A 10,264-nucleotide genomic window follows, 5' to 3' on the forward strand; every position below is an offset into this window, starting at 1 on the left:
ACTCAATTTCTGGTGGTGTTAGTGGAAGGGGAGATGGGGTTGTCATGAGGTATTAAAGTATGCTCTTGCACACACGGGAATGTGTGTGTTCTCACCTTGACTGGAATATGTAACTGATCCCTGTGCTTGTGTGGCGGGGTGGCGCTTGAAGTGTCTTGGAAAGAGCGAGCGGGGGACGTGGCGACGCTGGAGGCTGCTGAGACAGGCTGAGTGGAGATCTGAGGAAACCAAAGCTTCAGCAACATCTCCACCTGGAGCAGGGTGTTCAGGTACTTCTCCCTACAAACATTGAAAGATAGTAATTTGTAAAGTGAGGAACAGATGGCAACTATGTAAAGGAAAACATCTGGACTATTATGGCCCTGCATGTAGATTTAGATAACTTTAGTGTTTCTCTGAACTGCCTGTGAATGCTGTAACTCTACCTATCCTAAAGACTGTTTAATAAAACATGGAACAGGAAATGAGGCTTGAAATGGACGACTATCTCACTGGTCGCCACTTGTTGCAACTCCAACTTAATAATTAATCATTAACATGCTAAAATCCAATTAAGATGTCTTGTCTCATGATGCAAAGACAGACAAGGTGAAAATGAGTAACATAGTTTGAAACACCAAGGTTAGAGGATGGGACAGCGTGCATGACATCTTACCCGCTGTTAGGTCTCTGTAAAACCCCCACAATCCTCTGGATTCGATCCATAGCAACACTCTGCTGGAAACTGCTTAAACCTGTCAATCAAAAACATAATCAGTCAGTCAGCATTTACACTCAAACACTCCATAGTCAAGAAAAAAAAAGCATGCACATGTAAACAGGCTCGCTTTCTCTCTGACTGACACACACACACACACACACCTTTCACTCTGTGAAATCGGTGAACTCTCGTGAGCTGATGAGTCAGCCACAAGACTGTCGCTTCACACACGGTGCACTTTGGACTGCATCAATAGGCTGCGTCAATACAGGCTGCTGCACAAAGGAGCACTCTCTAATACAACGGGCTGAGGCCACTGAGACCATATAAACTGGTGTTCAGCATCTACAACTGTAGCTGCCAGTCTCCACACATTTACTGTATTCATTTTAGCCGACGCTTTTTATCCAAAGCCACTTACAATTGCTATATATGTCAGAGGTCGCACGCCTCTGAGACACATTGGTGGATGTGTCACAGTAGGGAATTGAACCCGGGTCTGTCAGACCAAAGTGTCTTATCCATTAATGTGTCTTATCCATTTTTCCACCAACACCCACATGCTCGTCTGGACGCATCAATGTTAAGGATGCTTACCCCGGTCGAATCGGCCCCTCTTCAGTCCATTCAGCAGCTCCAGCAGGGGCCTGACAAAACCCTGTAGCTCAGCACACTGGCAGAGGAAGAGGAGGAGATGATAGGGAAGTTTGTGTTAGGCCTTGCTGTCTGAATCAGTCTGCTGGGCTCTTCTTATCACTCTTTGTCCCCTCCAGCCAGCCCCTTACCTTCTGCGCAAACAGCAGGTCTCCCTGTGATTTTGCGCTCTGGCCTGTCGGATCTGTCTCGTCCAAGCTGACGCAAGCTGCCTTGCCGGTGTTCTCTGACCCGTATGACTCCTCTTCATCGGGGAAGCCGCCACACATCCACCTCGACCCGGGACTCTCCGACCCTCTGTCTCCATTGGTCGCGGCCCCGCCCACGGCACCGACGATAACTGAGGAAGAACTGTCTGTCAGGAAGACGTCTGTGTCGTCCTCTGCCTGCTCAGAGTCGCTGAACAAGAGGCTGTCACTGGAGCTCAGGGAATCAAAGGAGGGTTGAGAGGAAGTGCTGCCCTGGGACTGCATTGCTGTTGGGGCAGCAGCAGAGGGTTAGGGTTATCATGACAATTCAGCTTAGAAAGAAACAAAAAGAAAAGGGCTTGACTGAAGACTAAAAACCAGCATGTTTTTTAAAATTGTCACTAGAGTGAGAGGCAGACAACAAATGAAAAAATAATTTCAAAAGAACTGCTTTCCATTTTGGCAAAACTCCATTTTTTCCCCCCTACCTCTCTCCCAAAAATAATAACCCCAATTACTCAAAATGGTGGGCATATACCAGTGCCCTAGTTTAACATGGTGCAGAGTGGGACTGGGGGTAGGCAGTAGGCACACAATGGTAGCGCATGTCTGGCTTCCATTGAGGAGATTGGAGACTGGAGAGGAGAGTAAAATGTGAGGGGGATGGGAGCTTGTAGAGTACTGAAATCAGAATAGGCAGTCTCTCTCTCTCCCACTGCCTCCGGTGCTCTCTCTAGCCCCTCCTCTCTGTCTCGGGCTTACTCTCCATCCCCCTTGGAGTCACACACACATACACACACAAACCTTTCCTTCCTCTATGGCTGCGTTTCTGTATGCCTCTCATTACTCTCTACTCTCCCTTCAGCTCATCCTGTTCGTTATGCGCACAAGCCTGGTACTCTTCTTCCTTTCCTCTTCCACAGACCAGCCCTCCTCCTCCTCCTATTCCTCACTTACTCACATTTTACATTCTCCATCTCCGGCCATGTGCCTCTCTCTGTCATCTGTCTTCCCCGTTCTTTCTCTCTCTTTCTGTGTAATCTCTGAGTGCCCGCTGGTCTCTGATCCCAACAACACAGAGGGGGGGGGGGGGGGGGGGGGGGGGGGGAATTAGAGTGGTCACACAAACACACTCAGCTAACATACACACACCAACACTTAGCTTTTATCAGCATGTGAAATAAAGTCTGAACTCCCTCACAGACAAAGAAGAGTGATAGAGATTTTTGCAGACAAAAATAATATCTAGAGAGCATTTTCAACAAGCTTTTCCAGCAGACAAAATGCCTTTCCATTCAAATTTTATGTGTGTCTCATGGCTGGCTTCCCTTCAGGGCAGTTGATTCCTCTTAAAATCAAATGTCACGTTGTTTACATGCATCTGCACGAGACAACTGAAACAAATAGTGGAAGATCACACTAATTGCATTGCCCCCTCATTCCTATGCCTATGGTGGGTGGGATAGGGTTGGGGGTAGCAGAGTGGGATGGGATAGGGGTGTAGGCGCTGGTGGTGCATGTGTCAGTACAGTCTGCACAGGTAGGTATGGATCATGAGGCTGCGTTTCAGGTGTTGGCTGCCTGTCTGTGTGTGTGCGCGCACTACTATACCCAGAGACTAACACCCCGCATATCTACACAAAATCTTCCGTACAATTTAACAAATATACATAATTTGAAATATCAGAAATCAAGCCGGGTGACAGGGCAGCAAGGTAAACATGAAATATAAGAGAAAACATGAATTATCAATGTAATGTTCTGCTAACTTAAAAAGCCATATATATATATATATATATATATACATATATACATATATACATATATACACACACACACACACACACACACACACACACACACACACACACACACACACACGTAAAAATAACAAAAATAGATGGAGCAACGCCACGTGAGAAGAAATAGCTTTTGGCTTTATTAACACAGGCTACCGGGAGCACATTGAGGATACAGCGGGACAGGAAATTCCTTTAGGCTAGCCGGCCAACTTCAGGAAACGTTAGCTATAAAACAAACAAAAAGAAAAACCGTTGGAGATACTCACCTTCAGTAATGTGAGATAAAACAGCAGCTGCCAGAAACAATCGTAAACGGCTTCTCTCCTAATTTTGATACGACAGATCCGTTAATACACTCTCCGTAGCCGGAGCAACATCGGGGCGCCCAGCCTCTCTCAGCTCTCTGTCACACACACACCGCCCGGCAGTTCATCGATTTGTGTCTTTGCTGGCAGTTTTATCTCGGCAGTTTACGAACGTCAACATGTGCGCGGATCCACGTGCCCACGTTTTGCGCGCATTCTATTGGCTGCCGTCCCGGCTGTGGCGCGCACCATTGGCCAACCCTTCCAGCCAGTGATTGCTTTACTATCATTTGATTGGACGGTGACCCAGGCACTCACGGTCCTGCCCACTCATGTGTCGCTCGTGTGTATGCTGTCGGGCAGGGCTGCTCTACTACAGCGAGTGGGTGTAAACACACACACGCACGCACTACGGCGCCGGCCCGAGCGGTGCACAATTATGTTTAATATATCTGATGTACACAGCGCTTATGCCCTGCCCCCTCACATTCACCCCCAAAACACAAGAGCACGAGCATACTAAACGCATCAGAAAAAAAAGAAACCTTATGCAACCCAGCTCACTACTGATTTAGGTTTAATTGAAATGCACGAAGAACTGACACCAGCAAAGCATAGGCAGGAGGATGCCAGACCTCTAATCAGTGGAGAAGAAGCCTGTAATTCAAATCTTTATCATTTATCGGGATTGCTGTTATGTAAAATCCATTCAGGCACATTAAACCAATCATCATTATCTATAGTCAACAGATATTATATATTTAAATATCATTTTTAATAACTGTGTCCAGCCACACCTAACCACACAGAACATGTTAACATACATTATAGTGGAGTAGAGCACTCATGTGTTTGATAGTTTGCAGAGTCAGTCTCCAGGCAACATCAATAACCCCGATTTGATTCAATGACACAATCCAACTTTCACAACCAGCTAATGCTAATATACACCCCCACAGCTCCCTCCTCCGTTCTTCAGCTGTTTTCATAAGTCTCTTCAAGAGCTATGTCTTACTTGACGATCCTATAGGAACAAACACCTATAGAAGATGTCACATTTCCAGGAACAGGGCAGGAAATTATTCTAACATAATTCTTTAACCCTATCTGATAGATATTGGCTAATATAACAGGTTTGTTGTTTAAGTTGTGTATATTTCTTGCCATTTTCCCTCAAGATATGTGCATTCTCTATACTTTCTTCAGCTGTCTTATAATTTAAACGGACAAACAGGTTGTGTGACTCAACTTGATGTTACAAACAACCCTAAACTAGCATTCTTGTGCAACAAGGGTTGTCATTGTTCAGGTTGCCCAGCTGGGGAAAGAAACATGGCTAAAGATAGGAGTTAACAGGCGAATAATGAAATAAAAAGAATAATATCTTTTTTCTATTTTGTGTCATTGTGTTTCTATTGTTAACACTTAAAAATGTAAGTTATAGGGATTTAACTATAATGCAGTAAGTCAGGTTCCAGGTCTATGATTCATGGCCATGTAGCAGCCTCCCCCTCTACAAAGTGAACTCAATGACCCAGTCTTGAAACATACATTGAGTGCAGTATACCAGCACTATATATTCGTAAACCACACACATTATCTGTCCCAGACTCATCATATCTATTCTCTCCCTACAAAACTTAATTGCAGATCACTTAGTATGCCGGCTTTTACTGGTATTTTTACATGTGAAACACCAGGTTAAAGCACGAGGAGTGGTGGAGGTCTCTAAGCTCTTTGCATGTCAGGAATGAATAAGCTGCCCTTCCCCCCCCTATGCACAACATACACATGAACCCACTGAACCCTCTCCTCAGCATACGCACACACAACAGGTTGTGTCCTTGATTGATTGACAGTACCTGTCTTTGATCCTTGCAGTTACGTGCACACACTTGGTAACCTCAACACCTGGTGAGCAAGCCACCCCCTCATCTTATTGTCAAAACACAATAATAGTTAATGTTTGGTAGTAAACTGAGGGGAAGGTGCCTGTTTGTGCATACAGGGACCAGATCGATGGCTAAAGCTTTCCACCCCCAGCAGCATTCCTCTGCAACACATGAACCCAATGAACCTCCTCTGAGTTCATGTTGTTGAAGACCACCCCCATCATTTCCATCTTTCCAACTCCCTTCCCCCCTTTCATCCCATCCCCCACCTGGTATCTGTGTGTTTTTCTCTTCATTCTTTTCTCAATATTTTCTTTTGTTTTGATGTTCCTGAGAATTCAATAGGAGTGACCGGTGACCATGTTAAGCCTACCACCATGGATGGTGGTTTGTCGATGGAGTGGGTCAAAGTGCAGTGTGTCAAATTGGTCCCTAATATGGAAACTACAGCCATCAGTTGGGTTACTCAAGCCGGAATGATGGAATGATATCTGCATATCTGAAATAATATGAATGTTATATATATATAAATTTATTTTATTATAATAAAAAAAAATTTTTTTTTGTAGATTCACTTCACTCCTGATGCTTTTGTCCTTGGGTTACATGTAGGCTGGCACAGTAGATGATCCTGTGGTTTATCTGAAGAATTATTTAAGAGAGCTTAATTATATTTAATAATATTGAATATCATTTTGTTAGTCGATTGTTTTGAAGCCTTGCTCATTGTGAAAGCATGCAGGCGGTCAGGTAGTGAAAGCATGCAGGAGTTCCTGTAAGGCCAAATGCACAAGTAGGTGTGTTGAGAGCGAGACACCACAACAGAAATCTGACCTGCCTGAGGGAAGACAGAGGCCTAAAGAGAGACTAAACTGTGAACTGTCTCCACCTGCTTTGCAGGGGCTGAGCAACATATCATGTTTCAGCTGTTTCAGCTGGGAAACAATACACACTCCTGCTGTTGTGTCCTGTCTGCACTATACCTGCTGCCAGTAGTCTCAAATATATAATACAGTTAAAAAATTTTGACAAAGGAACAAAATTAAATATATATTCCATGTCTACTGTATATGCGAATTGCATATATTTTAGTGGCTGGACAGTTCATAGGCTATTTCATGGCATTGCTGGCAGGAACAGGGATAAATGATTGTTTTTCACATTTAAAGCATTCATCATTTTGCTGGAAGCAGCCCAGTAGGCTACACATTGATAATTTAGTTCAGCAAAATCATCAGCCAGCCACTATCTGTCTTTTAGTCACACGTGGATCCTTTTCTGGTAGTCACACTGAAATATTCTGCATTGAGAGCCATGATTTGTCCAGTTGGACCAGACCCTGGAGCGTTAACCCTCTTGGTGCGGTTCGTTTGGGTTGGTGTAAACGCCGGACTCGAACTCTGGTGCGAACCACACAACCGCTCTCTGGTCTCTGGCTGTAGGTCGAAGGGCTGCTGTAGGCTGTGTGTCATTTCATTGGTTAGAAACGTTTTCTCTTCCTGTTTTGGTGACTTGTCGACCAGTAGGGACAAATCTGGACCTGATCTAGACTCACAACGCTGTGTGATGCCTTCTGAATAAAAGGGCTGAATTACTGAAGAATGGCTTCCAGTGAACTGTTGAGCTGTGTCATGTGTCATGTTAAAGTTAAAGAACTGCATTAGCAGTACTGTAACATAGCCTATATATTTGGAGGGGTTTGTTTTTTACCTGCCAACCCTATATAACTGACTGCCAGTAACTTTATGACCAATAATCGATTGGTTCGATTCAGGAACCAGACCAATCTGGCATAGCCTACCGGGCGGTGGGCTGAGTGACATTGGGCCAAAGGACAGAGAGAGCGGAGGTGAAGCCAACCTGTGACCTGTTTGACCCTGTTTGAATTGGCAGGTGTTGGCCCCATCACTTTTTGAAAGCATTTCTAAAAAATGCTCAAAAAACAGAAGAAATGTTAATTAACAAATGAATGGTATAAGAAAGATTTATTTGCACAATAAGAAAACCTGCAATGCAATGTAAATATAGAAGAAATATCTGTTGTTCAAGAAAGTAAGCTAAAAAAAAATAAATAAGCAACTGATTACTGCATTATTTTGTATTATATTTTTATATTTTAAATTTTCACCTGCCACCTGAATTTCGTGTTTCACCCAAAGACATTTCCACCCGCGCTATCCTCAACCATAAGATGAAACTAGTGAATATTATAACATTAACGACTTTGCGAATTAACCACTTAATTCCCTGCATTCTGAACACATTTTCTGCAACAATTTATGGAGAAAATGTCTTTATTTACATGAAGGAAAACAAAATTAAGGTGACGGGTGACAATTAAAAATTTAAAAAATATAGGCCTAATGGAATATAATTCAGTCAGCTTTTGGACAATGCACATTTGTTTCTTCTATATTTCAGTTGCATTGCATGTTTCCCTATTGTGCATTGTTTCATTTGTTATTCAACATTTCTCGTTGCAGCCTTTTTTTTCAGAACATTTTTAACAAAAGCTTTCAAAAAGTGATGGAGACATTCTGATTCTGACCTGTCCCCAGCGTCCCCAGTGTTAGTGACACCGATCTGTCGATACTTTTAAATGTCCCGCCCCATCCAGGCTGTGATTGGTCGGTTCACAACAAATGACATTGACGAGCTACATTCAGTACACGGCTGCTTGAGAGGCACCCGAAGTTCTCTCCTTCCTCGTCTCTCTCCGCCGACAGAGTTTAGCAGGCAGAGAGAACAGGAAATGAAAGTAGAGTAAAGGCTCGTGCAGACTACACGACTTTGAGCGTTGGCCGATGGCCGTGCTGTTCACACTACCCAACTTGCCGTCCTGTGACGGGAGTCTTGAAGTCGTTGTGGCGTTCACACTACATGACTGATCGGTGACAGTGGGTCACACACTACAAGAGCTGACAGCGGCTGTCACCTGAAATGTGTCGGGGAGCCCTTTTGTTGTGTCATTGAGTAGTTAACACATAACGACTGGCGACTGCCGATCAGCTGCTGATTTACTCCCGATCACAGCCTGGCGGACTGTAGTGTGAACTAGGCTTTAGTGACAATGATGATGATTATTTATACTAAGGTCAATGATTATAACATAGGCCTAATCATAACGCTATCATAAAAGTGAGACTTTCACCTACTGCGGGTGATCACTCGCGTTATACAGCGCTGCATAGCCTAAGCCATTTGACATTGTTTTTGTAGCTAGTTTCCTAATGCAGTCTTAACTTTGGTTAACTGTCCTAATGGCTGAGGTGAGGTTATTTTGTCAGCATCGGCGTTGGCTAATCCCACGCTGCTGTGAAAATGACTTGTAGGCTACTTACTTGAGTATGAGTTGTGTACTTCATGGCCAACTCTGATCACCATGGAGTCAGTAAATGAGTGTGAATGAGTGCACTGGTGCACTTACTACTCAGATGGTTAGGCGGAATAATACAGTAGGTATATGTGGAAGCATGGTGTAGGCTATTGGTGAGGGGTGTCTGGTCGATTTTGGTGGGCCGATCTTTTGTCCCTTTCCAGCCCTGGCTGTAGCTCTAGGAACAATGTATGTCAACATATAATTAGCCTACAGCATGTATATAGTATTAGCTTACGCATGAACCTATATTCAAAACCAGAGAGGCGCTTCATCTGCCGAAGCTGCAGCGTTTTTCCTCCTCGCTCACATTTGCGGAGCCGGGACATGTTTTCATCGGTATAACCCTATGGTATAAACAGAGGGGATACTCACATGTCAGAGAGACGCTGCTCTGGTAGATTTGTGAATGAAATCAGCTGACACGCCCCCCTGCGCATACGCGGCCAATAGTGTAAACAAACATTGTAAGCACGCCCCCTCAGCGGCACGCCGAGCGACCAATGGGATGCCTGCAAAGGTTATTGCTGTTGCATAATTTGGCTGAACTGATTCACGTTTAAGCGAGATGCTGCACAGTGTGAAGAGATGCGGTGGAGAGGTAGACAGAAGAGATAAAGAGCAAATAAAACAGTGGCTTGATGTGGTTACAAAAATGATTATCTATCTATCTATCTATCTATCTATCTATCTATCTAATGTTTTAAGTTTATCATTGAATGCGATGTAATTTAGATCAGAAGACTCTTGTCTGGATTGCCCTTGATATTTTAACGGACGTATTTTAATGCACCCTAAAAAAGAATTTTGAATTGATATTTCAGTGATTAAGTAGCCTAAAAAACAACTAATCAGTGCATCAAAACTTTAATTGGTGACGCAATTGGGTGGCTGTCCGCAGTTGTTCCATTGACAATAGTGATGGACTCACGTGGGTCCAATGTTTTTTTCTAAAATAGCTGTGATTCACCATTTCCCATCAAAATTACCATCGTCGTCCCGTTATTCACTGCCTATGGAGCAGTTTCAGGCATGTAGCAAATCTTTACTGTCGCCACACAATATAAATAGTTTTAGGGTGGATTTCCTGTTTAAGGACTCAGCCCACAGTCTGTCACGTGGAGAGGGCTCCCTCTAGTGTTCAAAACTGAACAAGTCGTTCAATAAAATTCTGTCAACGGTATGTTTAGTTTATACTAGTGACATAATGTCTGAAATATAACATCCATCCATCCATCCATCGTCAACCGCTTATCCTGCGTACAGGGTCGCGGGGAAAATATAACATTTTTAAACAAAATTCACAGTCAGTCTTTGTTTGGTCTAAAACATATACAAACTATTAAA

At 43.7% G+C, this 10,264-nt stretch overlaps 1 protein-coding gene across 5 annotated transcripts in view; it reads right to left on the reverse strand.

The window, feature by feature from the left end:
- The window catches only part of LOC123968219 (circadian-associated transcriptional repressor-like), a 63,758-nt gene that overhangs the window by 3,512 nt on the left and 49,982 nt on the right, over nt 1-10,264 (reverse strand). For 3 of the 5 annotated variants that reach the window (XM_046044828.1, XM_046044829.1, XM_046044830.1), the window contains 4 exons: nt 1,486-1,829; nt 1,298-1,373; nt 656-734; nt 96-279 (listed from right to left, as the gene is read on the reverse strand). In XM_046044828.1, coding sequence (XP_045900784.1) covers nt 96-279; nt 656-734; nt 1,298-1,373; nt 1,486-1,827 — 681 coding nt within the window. In that variant the 5' untranslated portion in view covers nt 1,828-1,829. Of the gene's footprint in view, nt 1-95; nt 280-655; nt 735-1,297; nt 1,374-1,485; nt 1,830-2,503; nt 2,604-3,610; nt 3,827-10,264 lie in introns of those variants that run through there. The other 2 variants (XM_046044826.1, XM_046044827.1) reach the window with 2 other exon arrangements.

The sequence above is a fragment of the Micropterus dolomieu genome, linkage group LG03 (assembly GCF_021292245.1).
Source record: "Micropterus dolomieu isolate WLL.071019.BEF.003 ecotype Adirondacks linkage group LG03, ASM2129224v1, whole genome shotgun sequence".
Lineage (NCBI taxonomy): Eukaryota > Metazoa > Chordata > Actinopteri > Centrarchiformes > Centrarchidae > Micropterus > Micropterus dolomieu.